Below are 27,796 nucleotides of genomic sequence, written 5' to 3' on the forward strand. Positions count from 1 at the left end.
CCCTCTGACAGTGCAGCACTCCCTCAGTACTGACCCTCTGACAGTGCGGCGCTCCCTCAGTACTGACCCTCTGACAGTGCAGCACTCCCTCAGTACTGACCCTCTGACAGTGCAGCACTTCCTCAGTACTGACCCTCTGACAGTGCGGCACTCCCTCAGTACTGACCCCCTGACAGTGCGGCACTCCCTCAGTACTGACCCTCTGACAGTGCAGCACTCCCTCAGTACTGACCCTCTGACAGTGCAGCACTCCCTCAGTACTGACCCTCTGACAGTGCGGGGCTCCCTCAGTACTGACCCTCTGACAGTGCAGCACTCCCTCAGCACTGACCCTCTGACAGTGCGGGGCTCCCTCAGTACTGACCCTCTGACAGTGCGGCACTCCCTCAGTACTGACCCTCTGACAGTGCGGCACTCCCTCAGTACTGACCCTCTGACAGTGCGGGGCTCCCTCAGTACTGACCCTCTGACAGTGCAGCACTCCCTCAGTACTGACCCTCTGACAGTGCGGGGCTCCCTCAGTACTGACCCTCTGACAGTGCAGCACTCCCTCAGTACTGACCCTCTGACAGTGCGGGGCTCCCTCAGTACTGACCCTCTGACAGTGCGGCACTCCCTCAGTACTAACCCTCTGACAGTGCGGGGCTCCCTCAGTACTGACCCTCTGACAGTGCAGCACTCCCTCAGTACTAACCCTCTGACAGTGCAGCACTCCCTCAGTACTGACCCTCTGACAGTGCGGCACTCCCTCATTACTGACCCTCCGACAGTGCAGCACTCCCCCTGTACTGACCCTCTGACAGTGCAGCACTCCCTCAGTACTGACCCTCTGACAGTGCGGCACTCCCTCAGTACTGACCCTCTGACAGTGCGGCACTCCCTCAGTACTGACCCTCTGACAGTGCAGCACTCCCTCAGTACTAACCCTCTGACAGTGCGGGGCTCCCTCAGTACTGATCCTCTTTTCCTTCCGGCAGTGCCCCTACCTGAGGGTTTCTCGGGGGTGTGGGGCGTTTTCAATGGGAAATCCCATCGCTAAGCAGCGGGAGCAGAGAATGCCGCCAATAAGGAACGGAGTGTTGCTGAAAGCACCCGGCTGGGGACCGGAGAATTCAGCGCAAGCTACAGCTACCCTCCGAAAGACCACCCTGGCTAGCCCCAGTCCCCCATCCTAATCCTGTAACCCATAATCCCACCTAACCTTTGGTCACGAAGGGCAATTTATCATGGCCAACCCATCCAACGTGCACATCTTTGGACTGTGGGAGGAAACCGGAGCACCCGGAGGAAACCCACGCAGACATGGGGAGAACGTGCCGACTCCGCACAGACAGTGACCCAGCCGGGAATCAAACCTGGGATCCGGGCGCTGTGAAGCAACAGTGCTAACCACTGTGCCACCCTGCTGCCCTTGTGTTGCAAGTGTCCGCATGCAGGTACAGCAAGTAATTCGGAAGTCTGTGTGGCACTGTAACTCGGCACTGCTGCTTCACAGCGCCCGGATCCCAGGTTCGATTCCCGGCTGGGTCACTGTCTGTGCGGAGTCTGCACATCCTCCCCGTGTGTGCGTGGGTTTCCTCCGGGTGCTCCGGTTTCCTCCCACAGTCCAAAGATGTACAGGTTAGGTGGATTGGCCATAATAAATTGGCCTTTAGAGTGCAACAGATGAGGTGGGGTTACTGGGTCATGGGGATAGGGTGGAGGCGTGGGCTTGAGTCGGCTGCTCTTTCCAAGGCCGGTGCAGACTCGACGAATTGCCTCCTTCTGCATTGTAAATTCTCTGAAAACTGGCTCAGTGATAGGGGGTAGAGGGTGGTGGTGGTGGAAGGTTGTTTGTGTGACTGGGGGCTGGTGTCCAGTGGCGTTCCACAGGGATCACCAGGGGTCCCTTGTCATTTGTGATGTATTGATGAGGGGATGATATGCAAGTTGGTGGATGACATGAAGATTGGCCAGGTGAGTACAAGTGAGGAAGAAAGTCTTAGGTGACAGGTCATATCAGCAGATTGGTCAGTGTCAGGTGGAATTTAACCCTGAAAAGTGCACAACAGCGCCTATACTTCCTCAGGAAACTAAGGAAATTCGGCATGTCCACATTAACCCTGACCAACTTTTACAGATGCACCATAGAAAGCACCCTATCGGGCTGCAGCACAGCCTGGTATGGCAACTGCTCGGCCCAGGACCGCAAGAAACTTCAGAGAGTCGTGAATACCCAGTCCATCACACGAACCCGCCTCCCATCCATTGATTCCATCTACACCTCCCCCTGCCGGGGGAAAGCGGGCAGCATAATCAAAGACCCCTCCCACCCGGCTTACTCACTCTTCCAACTTCTTCCATCGGGCAGGAGATACAGAAGTCTGAGAACACGCACAGAGTCAAAAACAGCTTCTTCCCCGCTGTTACCAGACTCCTAAATTACCCTCTTATGGACTGACCTCATTAACACTACACCCTGTATGCTTCATCCGATGCCGGTGCTTATGAAGTTACATTGTATATCTTGTGTTGCCCTATTATGTATTTTCTTTTATTCCCTTTTCTTCCCATGTACTTAATGATCTGTTGAGCTGCTCGCAGAAAAATGCTTTTCACTGTGCCTCCAATCCAATCCAAGGTGATGCACTCTGGAAGGATTAACAAGACAAGAGAGCACTCAATGAATGCAGGACACTAGGAAACTCAGAGGAGCAGAGGGATTGTGGGGTGCTCGTCCATGGATCACTGAAGAATGTGAATTAGGGTAGCTAAGAAGGCAAATGGGACATTCGCCTTTATCAGTTGTGGCACAGATTATACGAGCAGTGAGGTCATGTTGGAACTGTCAAGGACTTTGGTGCGGCCACAGTTCTGGTTACCGCACTATACGAAGGATGTGATTGCACTGGAGAAGGTGCAGAGGAGATTTACCAGGATGTTGCCTGGGATGGAACATTCATAAGAACATAAGAACTAGGAGCAGGAGTCGGCCATCTGGCCCCTCGAGCCTGCTCCGCCATTCAATGAGATCATGGCTGATCTTTTGTGGACTCAGCTCCACTTTCCGGCCTGAACACCATAACCCTTAATTCCTTTATTCTTCAAAAAACTATCTATCTTTATTTTAAAACATTTAATGAAGGAGCCTCAACTGCTTCACTGGGCAAGGAATTCCATAGATTCACAACCCTTTGGGTGAAGAAGTTCCTCCTAAACTCAGTCCTAAATCTACTTCCCCTTATTTTGGGGCTATGCCCCCTAGTTCTGCTTTCACCCGCCAGTGGAAACAACCTGCCCGCATCTATCCTATCTATTCCCTTCATAATTTTCTATGTTTCTATAAGATCCTCCCCTCATCCTTCTAAATTCCAACAAGTACAGTCCCAGTCTACTCAACCTCTCCTCGTAATCCAACCCCTTCAGCTCCGGGATTAACCTAGTGAATCTCCTCTACACATCCTCCAGCACCAGTATGTCCTTTCTCAGGTAAGGAGACTAAAACTGAAGACAATACTCCAGGTGTGGCCTCACTAACACCTTATACAATTGCAGCATAACCTCCCTAGTCTTAAACTCCATCCCTCCAGCAATGAAGGACAAAATTCCATTTGCCTTCTTAATCACCTGTTGCACCTGTAAAACAACTTTTTGCGACTCATGCACGAGCACACCCAGGTCTCTCTGCACAGCGGCATGCTTTAATATTTTATTGTTTAAATAATAATCCCGTTTGCTGTTATTCCTACCAAAATGGATAACCTCACATTTGTCAACATTGTATTCCATCTGCCAGACCCTAGCCCATTCACTTAACCTATCCACTTAACCTATCCCTTCATTTGAGCTATGAAGACAGGCTGGATAAGCTTGGGTCGTTTTCTTCTGAGCAGAGAAGGCTGAGAGGGGACCTGATTGAGGTGGATAAGATTATGAGGGGTATGAACAGGGTGGATAGGAAGCACCTGTTCCCCTGAGTTGAAGGGTCAAATACTGGGGGGGGCATAAGTTTAAGGTGACGGACAGGAGATTTAGAGGGGCTGTGAGGAAAGATGTTTTTCAGCCAGAGGGTGGTGGGAATCTGGAACACACTTTGCCCGGGAGGGTAGTCGAGACAGGAAACCTCACAACCGTTAAAAAGTACCTGAATGAGCCCTTGAAATATCAGAACATTCAAGGCTGTAGGCCAAGTGCTGGGAAGTGGGATTGGTGCAGATTTAGTGGTGCTTTGTCTGCGCAGACTCGAGGGGCCGAAGGGCCTCTTCTGTACTGTATGACTCTATGACCCTCAACAATCCATTTGTAATGACTGTTTCTCATCTTCTTTGTCCCTCACAGTTCATTGGTAAGTGGTACTTGCTGCGTTGGACAACACAGTATGAGCCGTACCGAAGGCAGTTCAGCCAGTTGGACAATGCATTCATTGTCCACATTCCCGTTCTCCAAACGAACACGACATTGATAAAGGCCTACATGCGCGCGTAAGTCCAACTCTGTCAGTGGGCCATCGTGTATTACACTTTGTTTACTGTTATGCTGTTTTGGTGTTGTCAGGCCGGCGGAGGCAAACAAGACCTCAAACTACAGAGGAAGCAGGAGGAGGCCATTCAGCCCCTCGAACCTGTTCCGCCAAGCCCACGTCGCCATGGCCAATCTGCAGTTTAGCCCCATTTATCCGCCATTGTTCTGTAATCCTTAACCCCCTCTGTCAAAGAAAAATCTGTCAATCTCAGATTTTGGTGTTTTTAACTGACCTTTTGCGGGAGAAGGTTCCAGATTTCCGCAACCCTTTGTGTGAGGTTAAAGGTATTTACCAGACTGAGTACTGAACCTGGACTACAGCAGTGAGAGAGTTAGAGCCATCAGACAGAGAGATAGCCGACAGCAATGTTGGTCCTCAGCAATGCTGGTCCTCCTGCTCAATGAGACAGTTCACCATTTCACAGGCCTCCTTCAACACTTTACTGCTCATGTTGCTAAACCAGGAGTGAGACATTTCAAATTACCCTGGCCAGGATTTGCCGCACTCGTTTTTCTCGGGAGGGTTTGGAGTTGGGGGCACAAAATCCTCCGAGATGTCCAAGTCGCGTTTCACACCCCCACATAAACGCGGGATGCAATGTGTCCCCTCCCTCCCAAACCCAGACATGGTGAACAGTTCTCAATATCCAATGTCAGGGATATCATGCCCCATACATTAGCGGATCATTATCAGGCCACTACACCAGAAGGATACCCCCACCTTGACCCCCACCCCACCCCCGGGTAAGAAAATCCATTCTATTGGTCTCCCGAACGTGGCTACCAAAGTATCAGCCCGTGTGAGCTCGGGACGGTGAATCACACAGGAGGGACTGGGCCTTACCCGAGCATTATGTACGGACAGTGCCAGGGGCAATTGTCAGGGGGCAGGGTTAGAGGCAGTGCCGGGTGTGTCATGGAGAAGGCGGTGGTGTGTGGGGTGGGGGCTTCTGGTAAACTATTGTGCACTGGGAGTGTAAAAAAAAACGTACTAAACATCTCCAAACCGCACTGACTCCGGTCCCCACACTGACTCAGAGATCCCCACACTGACTCCGATCCCCACACTGACTCAGAGATCCCCACACTGACTCCGATCCCCACACTGACTCCGATCCCCACACTGACTCCGATCCCCACACTGACTCCGATCCCCACACTGACTCAGAGATCCCCACACTGACTCAGAGATCCCCACACTGACTCAGAGATCCCCACACTGACTCAGAGATCCCCACACTGACTCCGATCCCCACACTGACTCAGAGATCCCCACACTGACTCAGAGATCCCCACACTGACTCCGATCCCCACACTGACTCAGAGATCCCCACACTGACTCCGATCCCCACACTGACTCAGAGATCCCCACACTGACTCCGATCCCCACACTGACTCCGATCCCCACACTGACTCCGATCCCCACACTGACTCAGAGATCCCCACACTGACTCAGAGATCCCCACACTGACTCAGAGATCCCCACACTGACTCAGAGATCCCCACACTGACTCAGAGATCCCCACACTGACTCAGAGATCCCCACACTGACTCCGATCCCCACACTGACTCTGATCCCCACACTGACTCAGAGATCCCCACACTGACTCAGAGATCCCCACACTGACTCCGATCCCCACACTGACTCCGATCCCCACACTGACTCAGAGATCCCCACACTGACTCCGATCCCCACACTGACTCCGATCCCCACACTGACTCAGAGATCCCCACACTGACTCCGATCCCCACACTGACTCCGATCCCCACACTGACTCCGATCCCCACACTGACTCCGATCCCCACACTGACTCCGATACCCACACTGACTCCGATCCCCACACTGACTCAGAGATCCCCACACTGACTCCGATCCCCACACTGACTCAGAGATCCCCACACTGACTCCGATCCCCACACTGACTCAGAGATCCCCACACTGACTCAGAGATCCCCACACTGACTCAGAGATCCCCACACTGACTCAGAGATTCCCACACTGACTCCGATCCCCACACTGACTCCGATCCCCACACTGACTCCGATCCCCACACTGACTCAGAGATCCCCACACTGACTCCGATCCCCACACTGACTCAGAGATCCCCACACTGACTCCGATCCCCACACTGACTCCGATCCCCACACTGACTCAGAGATCCCCACACTGACTCCGATCCCCACACTGACTCAGAGATCCCCACACTGACTCCGATCCCCACACTGACTCAGTGATCCCCACACTGACTCAGAGATCCCCACACTGACTCAGAGATCCCCACACTGACTCAGAGATCCCCACACTGACTCCGATCCCCACACTGACTCCGATCCCCACACTGACTCAGAGATCCCCACACTGACTCAGAGATCCCCACACTGACTCAGAGATCCCCACACTGACTCCGATCCCCACACTGACTCCGATCCCCACACTGACTCCGATCCCCACACTGACTCAGAGATCCCCACACTGACTCAGAGATCCCCACACTGACTCAGAGATCCCCACACTGACTCCGATCCCCACACTGACTCCGATCCCCACACTGACTCAGAGATCCCCACACTGACTCCGATCCCCACACTGACTCCGATCCCCACACTGACTCAGAGATCCCCACACTGACTCAGAGATCCCCACACTGACTCAGAGATCCCCACACTGACTCCGATCCCCACACTGACTCCGATCCCCACACTGACTCAGAGATCCCCACACTGACTCAGAGATCCCCACACTGACTCCGATCCCCACACTGACTCCGATCCCCACACTGACTCAGAGATCCCCACACTGACTCCGATCCCCACACTGACTCCGATCCCCACACTGACTCCGATCCCCACACTGACTCCGATCCCCACACTGACTCAGAGATCCCCACACTGACTCAGAGATCCCCACACTGACTCCGATCCCCACACTGACTCAGAGATCCCCACACTGACTCAGAGATCCCCACACTGACTCAGAGATCCCCACACTGACTCAGAGATCCCCACACTGACTCAGAGATCCCCACACTGACTCAGAGATCCCCACACTGACTCAGAGATCCCCACACTGACTCCGATCCCCACACTGACTCCGATCCCCACACTGACTCCGATCCCCACACTGACTCCGATCCCCACACTGACTCCGATCCCCACACTGACTCAGAGATCCCCACACTGACTCAGAGATCCCCACACTGACTCAGAGATCCCCACACTGACTCCGATCCCCACACTGACTCCGATCCCCACACTGACTCCGATCCCCACACTGACTCAGAGATCCCCACACTGACTCCGATCCCCACACTGACTCCGATCCCCACACTGACTCAGAGATCCCCACACTGACTCAGAGATCCCCACACTGACTCCGATCCCCACACTGACTCCGATCCCCACACTGACTCCGATCCCCACACTGACTCAGAGATCCCCACACTGACTCAGAGATCCCCACACTGACTCAGAGATCCCCACACTGACTCAGAGATCCCCACACTGACTCAGAGATCCCCACACTGACTCAGAGATCCCCCACACTGACTCAGAGATCCCCACACTGACTCCGATCCCCACACTGACTCAGAGATCCCCACACTGACTCCGATCCCCACACTGACTCAGAGATCCCCACACTGACTCCGATCCCCACACTGACTCAGAGATCCCCACACTGACTCAGAGATCCCCACACTGACTCCGATCCCCACACTGACTCCGATCCCCACACTGACTCCGATCCCCACACTGACTCCGATCCCCACACTGACTCAGAGATCCCCACACTGACTCAGAGATCCCCACACTGACTCAGAGATCCCCACACTGACTCCGATCCCCACACTGACTCAGAGATCCCCACACTGACTCCGATCCCCACACTGACTCAGAGATCCCCACACTGACTCAGAGATCCCCACACTGACTCCGATCCCCACACTGACTCCGATCCCCACACTGACTCAGAGATCCCCACACTGACTCAGAGATCCCCACACTGACTCCGATCCCCACACTGACTCAGAGATCCCCACACTGACTCCGATCCCCACACTGACTCCGATCCCCACACTGACTCCGATCCCCACACTGACTCAGAGATCCCCACACTGACTCCGATCCCCACACTGACTCAGAGATCCCCACACTGACTCAGAGATCCCCACACTGACTCCGATCCCCACACTGACTCAGAGATCCCCACACTGACTCAGAGACCCACACTGACTCAGAGATCCCCACACTGACTCAGAGATCCCCACACTGACTCAGAGACCCCACACTGACTCAGAGATCCCCACACTGACTCAGAGATCCCCACACTGACTCCGATCCCCACACTGACTCCGATCCCCACACTGACTCAGAGATCCCCACACTGACTCCGATCCCCACACTGACTCAGAGATCCCCACACTGACTCCGATCCCCACACTGACTCAGAGATCCCCACACTGACTCCGATCCCCACACTGACTCCGATCCCCACACTGACTCCGATCCCCACACTGACTCAGAGATCCCCACACTGACTCAGAGATCCCCACACTGACTCCGATCCCCACACTGACTCAGAGATCCCCACACTGACTCCGATCCCCACACTGACTCCGATCCCACACTGACTCCGATCACCACACTGACTCAGAGATCCCCACACTGACTCAGAGATCCCCACACTGACTCAGAGATCCCCACACTGACTCAGATCCCCACACTGACTCCGATCCCCACACTGACTCCGATCCCCACTCTGACTCAGAGATCCCCACACTGACTCAGAGATCCCCACACTGACTCAGAGATCCCCACACTGACTCAGAGATCCCCACACGGACTCCGATCCCCACACTGACTCAGAGATCCCCACACTGACTCCGATCCCCACACTGACTCAGAGATCCCCACACTGACTCAGAGATCCCCACACTGACTCAGAGATCCCCACACTGACTCAGAGATCCCCACACTGACTCCGATCCCCACACTGACTCAGAGATCCCCACACTGACTCAGAGATCCCCACACTGACTCAGAGATCCCCACACTGACTCATAGATCCCCACACTGACTCCGATCCCCACACTGACTCCGAGCCCCACACTGACTCAGAGATCCCCACACTGACTTCCGATCCCCACACTGACTCCGATCCCCCACACTGACTCAGAGATCCCCACACTGACTCCGATCCCCACACTGACTCCGATCCCCACACTGACTCCGATCCCCACACTGACTCCGATCCCCACACTGACTCAGATCCCCACACTGACTCCGATCCCCACACTGACTCAGAGATCCCCACACTGACTCCGATCCCCACACTGACTCAGAGATCCCACACTGACTCAGAGATCCCCACACTGACTCAGAGATCCCCACACTGACTCAGAGATCCCCACACTGACTCCGATCCCCACACTGACTACCGATCCCCACACTGACTCCGATCCCCACACTGACTCAGAGATCCCCACACTGGACTCAGAGCTCCCCACACTGACTTACAGAGATCCCCCCACTGACTCCGAGATTCCCACACTGACTCCGCTCCCCACACTGACTCAGAGATCCCCCACACTCGACTCCGAATCCCCACACTGACTCCCCGATCCCCACACTGACCTCAGAGATTCCCCACCCTGACTCCGGATCCCACACTGACTCCGATCACCCACACTGACTCCGAGATCCCCATCACTGACTCCGATATCCCCACACTGGACTCCGATATCCCCACAACTGACTCGATCCCCACACTGACTCCGAATCCCCACATGACTCGCGATCCCCCACACTGGACTCAGAGCTCCCCCACACTGACTCCGCGATCCCCACACTGACTTCGAGAGTCCCACACTGACTCCGAGTCCCCACACTGACTCCGATCCCCACACTGACTCCGATCCCCACACTGACTCCGATCCCCACACTGACTCAGATCCCCCACACTGACTCAGAGTCCCCACACTGACTCAGAGATCCCCACACTGACTCAGAGATCCCACACTGACTCAGAGATCCCCACACTGACTCAGAGATCCCCACACTGGACTCAGAGATCCCCACACTGACTCCGATCCCCACACTGACTCCGATCCCCACACTGAACTCCGATCCCCACACTGACTCAGAGATCCCACACTGACTCAGAGATCCCCACACTGACTCAGAGATCCCCACACTGACTCAGAGATCCCCACACTGACTCCGATCCCCACACTGACTCAGAGATCCCCACACTGACTCCGATCCCCACACTGACTCAGAGATCCCCACACTGACTCAGAGATCCCCACACTGACTCCGATCCCCACACTGACTCCGATCCCCACACTGACTCAGAGATCCCCACACTGACTCAGAGATCCCCACACTGACTCAGAGATCCCCACACTGACTCAGAGATCCCCACACTGACTCAGAGATCCCCACACTGACTCAGAGATCCCCACACTGACTCCGATCCCCACACTGACTCCGATCCCCACACTGACTCCGATCCCCACACTGACTCCGATACCCACACTGACCTCCGATCCCCACACTGACTCAGAGATCCCCACACTGAACTCCGATCCCCACACTGACTCCGATCCCCACACTGACTCAGAGATCCCCACACTGACTCCGATCCCCACACTGACTCAGAGATCCCCACACTGACTCAGAGATCCCCACACTGACTCAGAGATCCCCACACTGACTCAGAGATCCCCACACTGACTCAGGGATCCCCACACTGACTCAGAGATCCCCACACTGACTCAGAGATCCCCACACTGACTCCGATCCCCACACTGACTCCGATCCCCACACTGACTCAGAGATCCCCACACTGACTCCGATCCCCACACTGACTCCGATCCCCACACTGACTCCGATCCCCACACTGACTCAGAGATCCCCACACTGACTCCGATCCCCACACTGACTCCGATCCCCACACTGACTCCGATCCCCACACTGACTCCGATCCCCACACTGACTCCGATTCCCACACTGACTCAGAGATCCCCACACTGACTCAGAGATCCCCACACTGACTCAGAGATCCCCACACTGACTCAGAGATCCCCACACTGACTCAGAGATCCCCACACTGACTCCGATCCCCACACTGACTCCGATCCCCACACTGACTCCGATCCCCACACTGACTCCGATCCCCACACTGACTCCGATCCCCACACTGACTCCGATCCCCACACTGACTCCGATCCCCACACTGACTCAGAGATCCCCACACTGACTCCGATCCCCACACTGACTCAGAGATCCCCACACTGACTCCGATCCCCACACTGACTCCGATCCCCACACTGACTCAGAGATCCCCACACTGACTCTGATCCCCACACTGACTCAGAGATCCCCACTCTGACTCCGATCCCCACACTGACTCCGATCCCCACTCTGACTCCGATCCCCACACTGACTCCGATCCCCACACTGACTCCGATCCCCACACTGACTCAGAGATCCCCACACTGACTCCGATCCCCACACTGACTCCGATCCCCACACTGACTCCGATCCCCACACTGACTCCGATCCCCACACTGACTCCGATCCCCACACTGACTCCGATCCCCACACTGACTCAGAGATCCCCACACTGACTCAGAGATCCCCACACTGACTCAGAGATCCCCACACTGACTCAGTGATCCCCACACTGACTCCGATCCCCACACTGACTCCGATCCCCACACTGACTCAGAGATCCCCACACTGACTCAGAGATCCCCACACTGACTCCGATCCCCACACTGACTCCGATCCCCACACTGACTCAGAGATCCCCACACTGACTCCGATCCCCACACTGACTCAGAGATCCCCACACTGACTCAGAGATCCCCACACTGACTCAGAGATCCCCACACTGACTCCGATCCCCACACTGACTCCGATCCCCACACTGACTCAGAGATCCCCACACTGACTCCGATCCCCACACTGACTCAGAGATCCCCACACTGACTCAGAGATCCCCACACTGACTCAGAGATCCCCACACTGACTCAGAGATCCCCACACTGACTCAGAGATCCCCACACTGACTCCGATCCCCACACTGACTCAGAGATCCCCACACTGACTCCGATCCCCACACTGACTCCGATCCCCACACTGACTCAGAGATCCCCACACTGACTCAGGGATCCCCACACTGACTCCGATCCCCACACTGACTCAGAGATCCCCACACTGACTCAGAGATCCCCACACTGACTCAGAGATCCCCACACTGACTCAGAGATCCCCACACTGACTCCGATCCCCACACTGACTCAGAGATCCCCACACTGACTCCGATCCCCACACTGACTCCGATCCCCACACTGACTCCGATCCCCACACTGACTCCGATCCCCACACTGACTCCGATCCCCACACTGACTCCGATCCCCACACTGACTCAGAGATCCCCACACTGACTCCGATCCCCACACTGACTCAGAGATCCCCACACTGACTCAGAGATCCCCACACTGACACCGATCCCCACACTGACTCAGAGATCCCCACACTGACTCCGATCCCCACACTGACTCCGATCCCCACACTGACTCCGATCCCCACACTGACTCCGATCCCCACACTGACTCAGAGATCCCCACACTGACTCAGAGATCCCCACACTGACTCAGAGATCCCCACACTGACTCAGAGATCCCCACACTGACTCAGAGATCCCCACACTGACTCCGATCCCCACACTGACTCAGAGATCCCCACACTGACTCAGAGATCCCCACACTGACTCCGATCCCCACACTGACTCAGAGATCCCCACACTGACTCCGATCCCCACACTGACTCCGATCCCCACACTGACTCAGAGATCCCCACACTGACTCCGATCCCCACACTGACTCCGATCCCCACACTGACTCAGAGATCCCCACACTGACTCCGATCCCCACACTGACTCAGAGATCCCCACACTGACTCAGAGATCCCCACACTGACTCAGAGATCCCCACACTGACTCAGAGATCCCCACACTGACTCAGAGATCCCCACACTGACTCAGAGATCCCCACACTGACTCAGAGATCCCCACACTGACTCAGAGATCCCCACACTGACTCAGAGATCCCCACACTGACTCCGATCCCCACACTGACTCAGAGATCCCCACACTGACTCCGATCCCCACACTGACTCAGAGATCCCCACACTGACTCAGAGATCCCCACACTGACTCAGAGATCCCCACACTGACTCAGAGATCCCACACTGACTCAGAGATCCCCACACTGACTCCAAGATCTCCAATCCATGCTGCCGTTGCAGAAGCCTGGGTGAGTTGCGGCAGTGCACCTTCTAGATGTTACACACGGCTGTCACTGTTTGCTAGTGGTGGAGGGAGTGAATCTTGAAGGTGATGGATGGGGTACCAATCAAACGGGGCTGTTTTGTCCTGGATGGTGTCGAGCTTCTTAAATGTTGTTGGAGCTGCGCTCATCCAGGCAAGTGGAGAGTATTCCCTCACACTCCTAACTTGTGCCTTGTAGATGGTGGACAGACTTTGGGAAGTCAGGAGGGTAGTTACTCGCTGCAGGATTCCCCGTCTCTGATCTGCTCTTGTAGCCACAGTATTTATGATGCCGGTCCCGTTTAGTTGGGCTAAGCAGCTGGCTTGTAATGCAGAACAATTCCAGCAGCGCAGGTTCAATTCCCGTACCGGCCTCCCCGAACAGGCGCCGGAATGTGGCGACTAGGGACTTTTCACAGTAACTTCATTGAAGCCTACTTGTGACAATAAGCTATTATATTTTTATATTATTAGAGAAGAGTAGGTAGAGAGGGGATTCGATAGAAGTGTTCTGAATCAGGAGGGGTCTGGACACAATCGACTGAAAAATGAAATGAAATGAAAATCGCTTATTGTCACAAATAGGCTTCAAATGAAGTCACTGTGAAAAGCCCCTAGTCGCCACATTCCGGCGCCTGTTCGGGGAGGCTGGTACGGGAATTGAACCGTGCTGCTGGCCTGCTTTGGTAGCCAGCGATTTAGCCCAGTGTGCTAAACCAGCCCCTGGATTGAGAGAAAGTGCTGCTATTTGTCACCAATTTAAGGTGATTGTGAATTGAACTAAAGTCACCATTGTTTTAAAATACAAATTTAGAGTACCCGATTATTTTTTTTCATTTAAGGGGTAATTTAGTATGGCCAATCCACCCACCCTGCACATCTTTGTGTTGTGGGGGTGAAACCCACGCAGACACGGGGAGAATGTGCAAACTCCACACGGACAGTGGCCGTGTCCTCAGCGCCGTGAGGCAGCAGTGCTAACCACTGCGCCGCCCTGCCGCCCTTGATCCAAAGGCCTCATGAGGAAGAATTTGGGGTGAATGAGTAGTTAGGATCTGAAGTGCTCTTCCTGACAGTGTGGCGGAAGCAGATTCAATCGAGGCTTTCAAAAGGAAAGTGGATAATTGAAATTAATGAAAATCACTTATTGTCACAAGTCGGCTTCAAATGAAGTTACTGTGAAAAGCCCCTGGTCGCCACATTCCGGCGCCTGTTCGGGAATTGAACCCACGCCGCAGGCCTGCCTTGGTCTGCTTTCAAAGCCAGCAATTTGGCCCTGTGCTAAACCAGCCCCTTGGCATGTTGGTGTCTGAAGAGATGGATTTGTTTGGATTCAGGGAACGGGTGGAGGAGTTGGGCGAGCTCAATTGCTCTTGCAGAGAATTGACATGGACACCAATGGGTCAAATGACGCAACCATTCTCCGAGACAGAGTGTAAGACATTAATGATGAACGGCCCATCAGCACTGTTGAGATAGTGGACCACCAGATTTGCAGAGATAATAATTCTTCTTTCACATCTCCCAGAGGGAACAACTGCATCTCGGAGATGGAGGCATACCGTTTATCAAAAAATGGACTGGAACTTACCTGTGAAAGTAAGTACCGGATTCAAGGATTAAACAAAAAGGAACTTGATGTATGTTTCTGCACTTACAACCCTTACTCAGGTCGGCTTTCTGACGATTGTGCAGTGGAGGGAGGTGGTGGCGAGGACGGGAGGATGTGAATAAAGTCAGAGTTCTCAAACTGAGGGGACTGTGCGGGAGGGGACTGCACTGGAGAAAGCTGCACTGGAGGAGGTTGCATTGGAGAAGACTGCACTGGAGGAGACTGCACTGGGGAAAACTGCACTGGAGGAGGCTGTGCTGGAGGAGCCTGCACTGGAGAAAGCAGCACTGGAGGAGGTTGCATTGGAGAAGACTGCACTGGAGGAGGCTGCACTGGAGAAAGCTGCACTGAAGAAAGCTGCACTGGAGGAGGCTGCATTGGAGAAGACTGCACTGGAGGAGGCTGCACTGGAGAAAGCTGCACTGGAGAAAGCAGCACTGGAGGAGGCTGCACTGGAGAAAGCTGCACTGGAGAAGGCAGCACTGGAGGAGGCTGCACTGGAGGAGGCTGCACTGGAGAAAGCTGCACTGGAGGAGGCTGTGCTGGAGGAGCCTGCACTGGAGGAGGCTGCACTGGAGGACGCTGTACTGGAGAAAGCTGCACTGGAGGAGGTGGCACTGTGGAAAGCTGCACTGGTGGAGGCTGCACTGGTGAAGGCAGCACTGGAGGAGACTGCACTGGGGAAAGCTGCACTGGAGGAGACTGCACTGGAGGAGGCTGCACTGGAGAAAGCTGCACTGGAGAAGGCAGCACTGGAGAAAGCTGCACTGGAGAAGGCAGCACTGGAGGAGGCTTCACTAGAGGAGGCTGCACTGGAGAAAGTTGCACTGGAGGAGGCTGCACTGGAGAAGGCAGCACTGGAGGAGGCCGCACTGGAGGAGGCCGCACTGGAGGAGGCTGCACTAGAGAAAGCTGCACTGGAGGAGGTGGCATGGATGAACACTGCGCTGGAGAAGACTGCACTGGGGAGCCACTGGGGGTAGATGAGCGAGTGTGTACATGGAAACGAGCACTTTGATTGGGGAACTGTGAAGGCTTGTGGGGGTGGGGGAGGCAGACTGGGAGCAGGAAAAGGAGAGCGTCTCATGCAAAATGGAGAATAGGACAATCGTGAGGTGAGCGATGGGAGGCCGAGGGGTGTGTCTGAAGGGAGAAGGTGCCAAGTAGAGGTGAGGAAAATCTCAGTAAATCTGGAAACATCTGGTGTCACTGAGTGAAACAGGGTTCGCATTTCCAGACCAACTGGAACTTGGAAATTGGAAGGAAAGTTGATGAATTTTGCCGGTTTCTTTGGAAAGCCGGGAGCAGCACTGATACAATCAGCAATGATCGGAAGGAAGAGGTGTGGGAGGGGGTCTGAGTAAGGGCATGTGGGAGGGGGTCTGAGTAAGGGCATGTGGGAGGGGGTCTGAGTAAGGGCATGTGGGAGGGGGTCTGAGTAAGGGCATGTGGGAGGGGGTCTGAGTAAGGGCATGTGGGAGGGGGTCTGAGTAAGGGCATGTGGGAGGGGGTCTGAGTAAGGGCATGTGGGAGGGGGTCTGAGTAAGGGCATGTGTGAGGGGGTCTGAGTAAGGGCATGTGGGAGGGGGCCTGAATAAGGGCACGTCAATCCTCTCCCTGTGTATGGTTCGCCGTTTGATGAAGTCATTCTTTTTTACTTACAGCAAGGCCTTTCACAGTGACAAGAATTCTCAACTCAAAAAGCCATTGCTGCTTGCTGTATCACATCCAGGAGAAGAAGGACGGGAAACTGTACAACACCATCTCCCTCTACAGTGAGTGCTGTCAATCCTTCTAATCAAGCTTTTGGATACAGTTTGTAGGCCCAGGGCTCTCTGTTCCCACCCCATCACCCCTCACCCACTTTAACCCACCCCATGCTTTTCCCCCGCAACCACCCCCCTTTCCTATTCCCCTCAACCTACCGCTTGCCCCCAGTCCCTCCCCCCCTCTCTCTGCTGCTTCCCAGCTGGTGCAACCATCAATTCACTCAAGGACACGAGTACAAGTAAACTGTGGCTTTAATCGACTTACAACTGAGCCTGCCTGCGACTAGCTGAACTGAAGGCAGGCTCGCAAGACTGCAGCACTGTATACTTCCGGTTGTGGGTGGAGCCATAGGCAGAGCCATGGGCGGAGACATGGGTGGAGCCCTGTACATGCTCCTCATCTCCCCCTGTGGGCAGAGCCGCCCAACGGCTCACAGATGGAGCCCACAGGGACACAGTGATACACAGTGTGAATTTATATTATACATTCACCACACCAGCCACCCTCTCTCTTCGCCCTTCACCCTCCTTACTCATTATCCACCCCCCTCCATACCATCCCTCCTCCTCACCATATATACATCCCAAATAGGAGCAGAAGAAGGCCATTCGGCCTGCTCCGCCATTCCCACCTACCTCCAATAATCACTGATTCCCTTGAAGAATGTATGTACCGCCGCCTTAAAGATGTTCAGTGACTCCTCCCTCCACCACCTCCTGAGGAAGGCAGTTCCAAAGTCACATGATCCTCTGAGAGAAAATACTTTCTCCTCACCTCTGTCCTAAAATGGCGACCCCTAGTTCCAAAACCGTGCCCCCTGGTTCAGGACTTTCCACGTCCACCTTGTCAAGGCCAGTTTTATACGTCAATCAAGTCAGCCCTCACTCTTCCAAACGCCAGTGAAACCAGCCCAACCTATCCTCCCTATTCTGCTGGCTCCTCCATTCCTCCCCCCATCTCTCTTTCCCCTCCCCGCCCAACCTTCTTCCCCCTCCTTGCTCTTTCTCTTCACTCTGATTGGGCACCCTGCACCTCCCCCCCGTTGTCTCCCCATCTCTCTCCCCCCCCCAACCTTCTTCCCCTCCCCCTTTTCTGTCTCCACGCTGTTTACCCACTTTCCACCTCCCCCTCCTCCACCTATCTCTCCTCTCTCTCCCTGCCCCCGACATCACTCCCCCACCTTCCCCCGACTCTCCCCATCTCTCCTCTCTCTCCCTGCCCCCATATCATTCCCCCACCTTCCCCCCTACTCTTCCCATCTCTCCACTCCCTTCACTCTCTCCCTGCCCCCTACCTCACTCTCCCACTTTCCCCCTCTCCCCATCTCTCCTCTCTCCCTGCCCCTACATCATTCCCCCCCTCCCCCCTCCTCTCCCCATCTCTCCTCTCTCTCCCTGCCCCCTACATCATTCCCCCACCCCTACTCTCCACTCCCTTCACTCTCCCTGCCCCCTACATCATTCCCCCACCCCCACCCCTACTCTCCACTCCCTTCACTCTCCCTGCCCCCTACATCATTCCCCCACCCCCACCCCTACTCTCCACTCCTTTCACTCTCCCTGCCCCCTACATCATTCCCCCACCCCCACCCCCCACTCCCTTCACTCTCTCCCTGTCCCCACATCACTCCCCCACATACCCCCCCCTCCCCATCTCTCCTCTCTCTCCCTGCCCCCTACACCATTCCCCCACCTTCCCCCCTACTCTCCCTGCCCCCCCCCCCTCCCTTTCCCAGCTTCCATCACTCCCTCCTCCAGCCTCTACCTCGCTCCCGCTCCCTCAGAGATTTTCTGACCTTGCCCAAGTTAGCAGTCGGGATCATTATTGGAGAGAGAGGGTCTCTGGGGGGGGGGGGGGGGGGGGGGGGGGGGGGGGGGGGGAAGAGGGTCTCTGGGGGGGGGGGGGGGAGAGGGTCTCTGGAGGGGGGGGGGAGAGGGTCTCTGGGGGGGGGTCCTTTTTCCCGCTCTGGGGGGGGGGGGGGGGGTCCTTTTTCCCGCTCTGTAAGGCCACAAGAACAACAGCAGTCTGCACTCCTGCAGAATCTTTAACACGGTTAAGGGCGCATCCTCTGATCCAGGTTGAGAGAGTTTCGATTTGCCACAACTGGCAAATCTTTCAGAAGATGTCTCATGTCAGAGACTCCAGTCCAGGCCAACACTCCACGTGTAACGCCGAGGCTTGTGCTGCCCTTTCAGATCCTCTGCCTTTCAGATGAGGTAAACCGTGTAGCCACAGCTCAACCCTCGTGATGTTTAGACGAGGAAAGAATCGTAGAATTGGAACCTCGCAGAAGGGAGGCCATTCTGCCCATCCTGCTTGCACTGGCTCAGTGGATGAGCAATCCACCGATCGCCCTTCTCCCCGTGACCCGGCACATTTGACAGAAAGGCCGTAGAAAGTGATCAGGAGCAGGAATCAGTCCCAATGTTTCATTTCTGAATGAAAACAGGTCGAAATGCAACTCGGGTGGAGAAGATGGTGAAGATATTTGAAGAGCAGCTTCACTGCGCAGGAATGAAGAAAGATAAAGTCGTGGTCCTGCCTCGGAAGAAGGTCAGTTTTGGTTTCTCTCAGCGATGCACATAACATAGTTTTGGCTGCCAAAAGTCCAAACGCAAAGGTTTAAAGTCTCCTCATCTCCTCCCTTTGTTACCTCGATACTTATCTTCGTATCTTCCACCATTTTGAGCTCATCCAGCACTCGGTTCCCTGTCGCCAAACTCATACCAAATCCTGTTTACCCATCACCCCCCAGCCCTGAACTCAGTATCCCAAACTGGCACCAAAATCCAACACCTCCATTTCTCATCCTTACTTTCAAACCCCTCCATGACCTCGTCCCTCCCTATCGCCATAATCTCCGCCGTCCCCATAACCCTCCGAGATCGCTGTTGTGGAGATGCCGGCGTTGGACTGGGGTGGGCACAGTAAGAAGTCTTACAACTCACCCGAGGAAGGAGCCGTGCTCCGAAAGCTCGTGTTTGAAACAAACCTGTTGGACTTTAACCTGGTGTTGTCAGACTTCTTACGGTGCTCCGAGATCTCAGCACTCCTCTAAAACCCGCTCTCACACATCCTCAACTTCAATCACTCCATCCTTGGCGGCTGTGCTGTCACCTGACGAGACCCAAACATCTGGAGTCCCTCCTCAAACCCTCCACCGTGCTGTCCCAGTTTCCTCTTTTCAGATGTTCCTCAGACCTTGCTCTTTGCCCAACCTTTTGTTCGCCTCCCTTTATGCCACTTGAACGTGGGCTTGGTGTCAAGAATTGAGACTCCCAAACATGTCGGGCACAAGCCGCCCCAGCTGCCGATCCCGGCCTGAACCCGGTGCAACGGGATCCGTGCCAACTAGCGCCTGCGCGGTGGCCTTCTTCCCTGCGGCAGCCCCGACGCCAAATGGCGCAGGGCTGCAGGAGCCGGCGCGGAGAAAAGGAGGCCAGAGAGCCCGGCCCTCCGATTGGTGGGTCCCGATCGCTGGCCAGGCCACTACGGAGGTCCCCCCCAGGGTTGGACCCCTTCCCCCCGCAAACCCCCCCCCCCCCCCCCCAAGACCTCACCCCGCTCAGCCCATCCAGCCTGGAGAATCGGTGTGCCGGCCGGGGCCAGAGAATCGGCGCATACCCCGGCTGGCGCAGCGCTGACCACACATTGCGGAGAATTGCATCCCGGGATGGCGTGGCGCAATACGCGTGGTGCCCGGGCGGCGTGGCGCGATTCACGTGGCGCCGCGTCAATTCTCCAACCCGGCGGGGGGGGGGGGGGGGGTCGGAGAATTCCGCCCATTATTTTTTTTCCAATGAAGGGGCACAGTCCACAGGCCAATCCACCTACCCTGCAGCCAGACCTTTGGGTTGTGGGGGCGAGACCCACGCAGACACGGGGAGAATGTGCAAACTCCACACGGACAGTGACCCATGGCCGGGATTCGAACCCGGGCCCTCAGCGCCGCAGTCCCAGTGCTAACCACTACGCCACATGCCACCCTAATTTATCCTTGATTAGATTTGATTTGATTTGATTTATTGTCACAGGTACCGAAGTACAGTGAAAAGTATTTTTCTGTGACCAAGGCAACGTACACAGTATGTACATAGTAGACAAAAAGAATAATCAACAGAGAACATTGACAAACAGAGATTGGTTACAGTGCGGAACAAGGGGCCAAACAAAGCAAATACATGAGCAAGAGCAGCATAGGGCGTTGTGAATAGCGTTCCGACAGGGAACAGATCAGCCTGGCCAATCCACCGAATCGGCACATCTTTGCTATCCAATCCTCAGAAGGGTGCAGCTTGACATCTTCCCCCGCGCCCTTCACCAGAGCAGATGGGGTCCACTCAGTGGGAGGAAACCGGAGGAAACCCACACAGACACGGGGCGAACATGCAGACTCCACACAGACGCACAGTTTCCACGTTGTGTTTGTGAGGGTGTGAAATCTCTTCCAGTGACAGACAAATGTCCATTTGGCAACGACACCCAGAGCAGTCTGTAGCGACTCGAAGGTCGCTGAGCTGAGCTCAGTTTCTTGTGTCTCTGCAGCTTTGGGACGTTATCGTTAGTCCACCAGCCTTCAGCTGCGAGCCTGGAAGAATCGAGCAGAAGATCTCAAGCCATCATTGGCTATAATCACCTCTTCAGTGTCTGCAACCTGCTGACAGCAGGGGAATGGGGCAGGGCCCACAGGGGATGGCCCAGCAACCCTGACATGTGGGCTTTCCTCAAGGTGGGCCAAGAACAGTGGGTGGGGGTCTTGTTCCCAACTGAGAGGGAGGTGGGGGGGGGGGGGGGGGGGGGATGGAGAGGGGGGGGGGGGGGGGAGACCCTCCAACAACTGTGGGACCCAGCAACACAGCTGAACTCAATGCTGGAAGCATCTCAAAGGGAAGTGTGAGTGAATGATGATTGAGGTGTAGCTGTCAGGTGGGTCACAGGCAATGGCTCTCAACCTGGAGAGGGACTGCCCAAGTGGCCAAATGAACAATACCCTCCAGCTCAGGAGGAGTGGCGGTATAGAGGTGACGGAGAAGTGTCTCTCGGTGCCAGCGTCCGAGGAAGGTGTAAGAGAGACACCCGGGAGGACTCCTCGTGGACCTGAGGGATGCCGGGCGAGGAGACGGATCTTTGATCAACGTCTCGAGGCTCACTCTCCCCTCCCGCCAGGGCGCCATGGAAACAGGTGGAGGGGTGGCAGAGCTGAGAAGCTGGGAGCCACTGGAGTGGAGGTTCGCAATGCGGCCCAGGGAGAAGGGGAACCCGGCCCTGCTGGAAAGATCTGAGTGACGGACGCTGAGGGTGAATGGCCTGAAAGCTCAAGCGTGCCAGCGCAGAAAGGAAGTCTGCGGCAGGCATTGATGGGAAGGGGCAAACTGAATTCGCAGGAGTCGACACTCGAAAGGGGCAGTTTCCTGCCTCGACAGAGACCTCTGAGAGAGAGGGTATCCAAACCTGTGATGGTGCATCTTCCCCCACAACCTTCACCAGGGCAGAGAGGTTCCACTCAGTGGGTATGTGGCTGTCAATCAGTTTAGGGTCACACGCTGGTGAGAACCTCACTGAGGAGCAGCCAAGAACCATGATGGTCGGAGGACCATTAGAGATGGTGCCCATGTTGAGTCGCCGGCTGATGACGCGCATCTATTATCAGCCACTCTCAATCTGCTGGAGTTTCAGCGCAGAACAAGGCAGCGTCAAGCAGAGGCAGCCAGAGGCTATGTCGAGCCATGCGTGAACGATGAAATTCTGTCACGTCTCAGCTGTGCGAGAGAATGGCTTCCTCCTTGGCGAGATAATGGGGAGCCACTTCCTGCAGACCAGGCAGGGCTGCCGAACATGCGCTCGGACCCGTATACCATCAGTTTGAGTGGCCAGGAAAGAGAGGAACTGGGCACTTGCCGCCTCCTCCAGCCGCTCCTCCATCTCTGGTAGGAAGTGAGGTCCTATTGCACTCTGGGAAGGGGGCCCAGCTGTGGTCTGATACATCTGGAGGTGTGGGATTATTATAAATGAAGGCAATGCAAGAGTTAATGAAATGTATACAGGCAGCCACTAGAGGGAGCTAATCCCATAAGTATATAAGGGATGGGGCTAAGCCTCGTGGGTCAGAAGATGGTGAAGAGGAGAAGATAGAAGAACATTCAAACAGAAAGATAGATGAGGCTTGAGAGAGAGTGCAGTTGTGTACTTGAGAGTTCTGCAATTAGAGACAGCATAGTTTAATATAAAAACCTTCTACTTTAGGAATGTGAACGAATCTTAGTAGTGTAATATATTTATAGTTTTATTTATTAACTAAGCTTTGTGTTTTTTATTCAACACTACGCATCCAAGCGATCCGGGTGAAGCAAAATAGAGAATACTCAACACGTACCGAGGGGGTAAACGCTCCTCAGCCCGACTACCTCCAGTGACCTCACTGCCTCCAGTGGAAGTGGCCACAGAGGAGGCAGCTGCACTGGTGTAAGAGCCCCTCAACATCCTGGGGTCCTCCACGGCTCAGGCAGCAAGAGGACGCCCGCCAAGGTCATCGCAGGTCATGGGAATCATGTCCGATATCCTACCTCCAACTCACCTGCAGATGCCAGAGTCAAACCTCACCCAAGAAGAAATGCTTTGGAAAGAGCACTGGTGTTTAAACCCTTGATGTCAACCATTGATTAATATTTCATTGAATGGTGTTTGTGAATTCATTCCTACATCCTGTATTTGGGGATTGAGTTTATGGAATGGCAATACGAACTCTTGGACCTGTTAGTTTTGGGTGAAAGCAGATTGTGGCCATCTTTGTGAATGGAGCGTTGGATTTGGAGATGGTTGGATATTGGACAGTGGTGAGTAATATGCCTGATGGGATGTGGGGGAGACGAGATCTGTTGGTGTCTACAGCCAGTTAGGGACCTGAGATTTGCTGGAAATGGTGTGAATGAGGTTGTCACCTCCCCTCCGAGGAGAGATTGAGTAGACTGGGACTGTTGGAATTTAGAAGGATGAGGGGGGATCTTATAGAAACATTTAAAATTATGAAGGGAATAGATAGGATAGATGCGGGCAGGTTGTTTCCACTGGCGGGTGAAAGCAGAACTAGGGGGCATAGCCTCAAAATAAAGGGAAGTAGATTTAGGACTGAGTTTAGGAGGAACTTCTTCACCCAAAGGGTTGTGAATCTATGGAATTCCTTATCCAGTGAAGCAGTTGAGGCTCCTTCATTAAATGTTTTTAAGATAAAGATAGATAGTTTTTTGAAGAATAAAGGGATTAAGGGTTATGGTGTTCAGGCTGGAAAGTGGAGCTGACTCCACAAAAGATCAGCCATGATCTCATTGAATGGCGGAGCAGGCTCGAGGGGCCAGGTGGCCTACTCCTGCTCCTAGTTCTTATGTTCTTATGTTCCTAGTGGACTATCTCCAAGAGCCTGGCTTCTGGTGCAGGCAGTTGATATTGTTGTCCTGTCTCCTCGGCATCCTCCCCATACCCTCCTTGTTAAATGTGGATTGAGACTCCTCCTCCTCCATGACCTCTCGTTGTAATGCCTCAATCCTCTGCTGCACAAGGTTATGAAGTGCGCGATAGATTCCGGAGACCCTCACTAGGTCATGTTGCAGAGCTGCCCTGAAACTGTCCCGGGGTGAGAACAGCATCTTGAGCAGGTTTATTGTCTGCGATCGTGACCTGGGCCGGTCTGTGCCAGGCATTGCCCTGCTGCTCAGCTTTAGTACGAGGGTTTGCCACTGGCGACAGTAGCCAGGGTCTTCCCTCTCATCAAGGATCCACCCGTGACAGCGTGCGAGGGGCTCGAACAAAGGTGGCAGCTGGGAGTGCTGGAGGATATATTGCATTAGGAGGTCCCCCCCCACCCTGGGGAACAGGCACACACCTGCAGATTGGTCACATGAAGCTCATCCTGGGGATGGAGGATAGTCTGCAGGATAGTCTTGGGAGCTTTGATGGCCACACGGATGCAGTCGATTACATCCTGCACCCGGGAGCAAACAGACCTCCCGACCTAGTCGTCAGTGTCAGTGTGGAACTGCACAAACTATCCAGCTCACTTGAACAGAACAATGGTGACTTCTCCAACACAGTGGGTGCGTTCCTTTCCAGGGTATCCTGCACTGCATCCCCGTGGTTCCTTGGAAAGAGCTGGGGGGGGGAATTCAGTATTGTGGTGATTTACAATGGCACTGGCATCAGATGTCCACCCAGACCCATTGGTCACGGGTCAGCCTGGAGCATCGTGGAGAGTTCCGTGACGGATTCCCTTGAGAGGCGCAGTCTTCCCTGTCACTCCGACATCTACAGTACGTGGCTCAGACTATCTCTGGTCGCTCTCCTGCTCCCGTTACCCACTGCATTTTGATGCGGCCCATCCAGTCGTGGGCTGCGCTACTTGCTGCTCCTTCTGACCAAGTAATGGCGGCTCAGGGGCTTGCATTTCCTCCCACACCATTTGTGGGTCCAGGAAAATTCCTATCTTCGGATGATACCGCCCCGCCCAACTCCCCGTATTCACCCCACCCCACCACCCCCGCACTCTTCGCTGGAAGCTTCCCTTTAGGCAGGTGAAGCCCCCTCAGCATTTCAGAGATATCTCGCCCCCCCCCCCCCCCCCCCCCCCCCCCTTCACACATTTATGGCTCACCTCTCTCCTTTTGAAAAATGTTTGCATTCCAATGGAAGAAAGATCCAAAATGGCTGACATGTACTGTCGGAGGCAGCACGGTGGCGTAGTGGTTAGCACTGCTGTCTCCAACTTCGGGTCACTGTCCGTGTGGAGTGTGCGCGTTCTCCCCATGTCTGTGTGAGTTGCCTCCGGTTTCCCAATCTATCCTTGCAGCCCCCTAGCCCCACCTCACCCGCACATCTTTCGGGACTTGTGGGAGGAAACCGGAGCGCCCGGAAGAAACCCACGCAGAGACGGGGAGAACGTGCAAACTCCACACAGGCGGTGATACCTGAGGCTGGAATCGAACCGGGGTCCCTGGCGCTGTGAGGCAGCAGTGCTAACCACTGTGCCACCAGGCTGCCCACTGTTCCCCCATGCCACTCCTGATGCCACTTATATCAAGAGACTGCAGGGAAACATGGAAAATACCTCTGTTAATCCTGCTATAGCTACTCAGACTGACAAACCAGTCTGCTACAATCCACGTGGTGGGTGTGATGTGTTTCAAATCAACCCTGTGTACTCACTGAGTGTCTCCACCGGAAAGAGGAAGATCATGTGTGCTGTGTCCTTTACATATGGGTTGGTGTAATTCCCCCCTGTAATAGTGTCACCTGTGTGTGTATCGTGAATGCCTATTGGTCGTGTCCTATCTTACTGACCTTTCGGTTGAATGTCTGTGTGTCATGTCTCTGGTGCTCCCTCTAGTGTTTAACTAGTCTATGTGTATTTACATTAACCCCTTGTGTATTTACAGTGATGCATATCACCACAGGATGAAAGAAGTTTGTATCGTCATTAAACTTGAAATGAATGAAATGAAAATGGCTTATTGTCACGAGTAGGCTTCAATTAAGTTACTGTGAAAAGCCCCTAGTCGCCACATTCCGGCGCCTGTCCGGGGAGGCTGGTACGGGAATCGAACCGTGCTGCTGGCCTGCTTGGTCTGCTTTAAAAGCCAGCGATTCAGCTCAGTGAGCTAAACCAGCCCCAGGAGGAGTGCGACCGTCAAAATGCAGAGGAAACCGCCAGTCAGAAATAAACTTGGGGTGGGCCTTTCGAGCCGTGAACACTGGTGGGATCTTACTGTCCCGCTGACGGTGCACACACCCCGCCATGGATTTCCTGCCGGCGAGGGGTGCGTTCAACGGGATACCCCACGGCTGACGGCGGGGTCCCTGGTGAACCACCCTCCGTTGCCGCACACGCGCGCGGACGGGGTAGAAAAACACGCCCAGGATTTTTGCCAGTGTTTGATTATTTATTTTTCTTCTGTGCAGGAGGAGTGCGACCTTCAAAATGCAGAGGAAACCGCCAGTCAGAAATAAAAGCACCAAGTCCCCCGTCAGCAAGAGCTTTGCAAAACCCGTGTCGAGCAACGCATTTCCAGAAGCAAGTTTAGCAAAGAGCTGGGGGCAATTTTCAATGTTTATTCTCATTTCACTTTGCAGAAAATAAAACTTTTCTCACAGTCAATCCACAGAATGTCCCATTGAGAATCCGACTGGATAACTGACTTCAGCGTTCCATAGAACACTCCCTCCACTATCTGTTCACAGTGTCAGCCGTCTGTGACAGTATTCACTGCAGCAACTCGCCAAGGCTCCTTCGACAGCACCTTCCAAACCCTCTACAATCTAGAAGGACCAGGGCAGCAGATACCTGGGAGCCCCACCACCTGGAGGTTCCCCTCCAAGTCACTCACCACCCTGACTTAGAAACATAGAACAGTACAGCACAGAACAAGCCCTTCGGCCCTCGATGTTGTGCCGAGCAATGATCACCCTACTCAAGCCAACGTATCCACTCTATACCTGGAACTCCCTCCCTAACAGCAGAGTGGGTGTGCCTACATCGCGTGGATTGTGGTGACTCACGAATGCCGCTCACCACCACCTTCCCAAGGGCAATTAGG

The 27,796-nt window shown here is 54.5% G+C and overlaps 1 protein-coding gene across 1 annotated transcript in view; it reads left to right on the plus strand.

Annotated features, from left to right (window-relative positions):
- Positions 1 to 27,357, plus strand: part of LOC119955677 — a 33,554-nt gene extending 6,197 nt beyond the window's left edge. The window contains exons 2-6 of the mRNA XM_038782117.1: positions 4,318 to 4,460; positions 15,363 to 15,433; positions 17,111 to 17,221; positions 19,666 to 19,769; positions 27,162 to 27,357. Coding sequence (XP_038638045.1) covers positions 4,318 to 4,460; positions 15,363 to 15,433; positions 17,111 to 17,221; positions 19,666 to 19,769; positions 27,162 to 27,209 — 477 coding nt within the window. The 3' untranslated portion in view covers positions 27,210 to 27,357. The remainder of the gene's footprint in view (positions 1 to 4,317; positions 4,461 to 15,362; positions 15,434 to 17,110; positions 17,222 to 19,665; positions 19,770 to 27,161) is intronic.
- Positions 27,358 to 27,796: the final 439 nt, after the last annotated feature.

The sequence above is a fragment of the Scyliorhinus canicula genome, chromosome 21 (genome assembly GCF_902713615.1).
Source record: "Scyliorhinus canicula chromosome 21, sScyCan1.1, whole genome shotgun sequence".
Taxonomy (NCBI): Eukaryota; Metazoa; Chordata; class Chondrichthyes; order Carcharhiniformes; family Scyliorhinidae; genus Scyliorhinus; species Scyliorhinus canicula.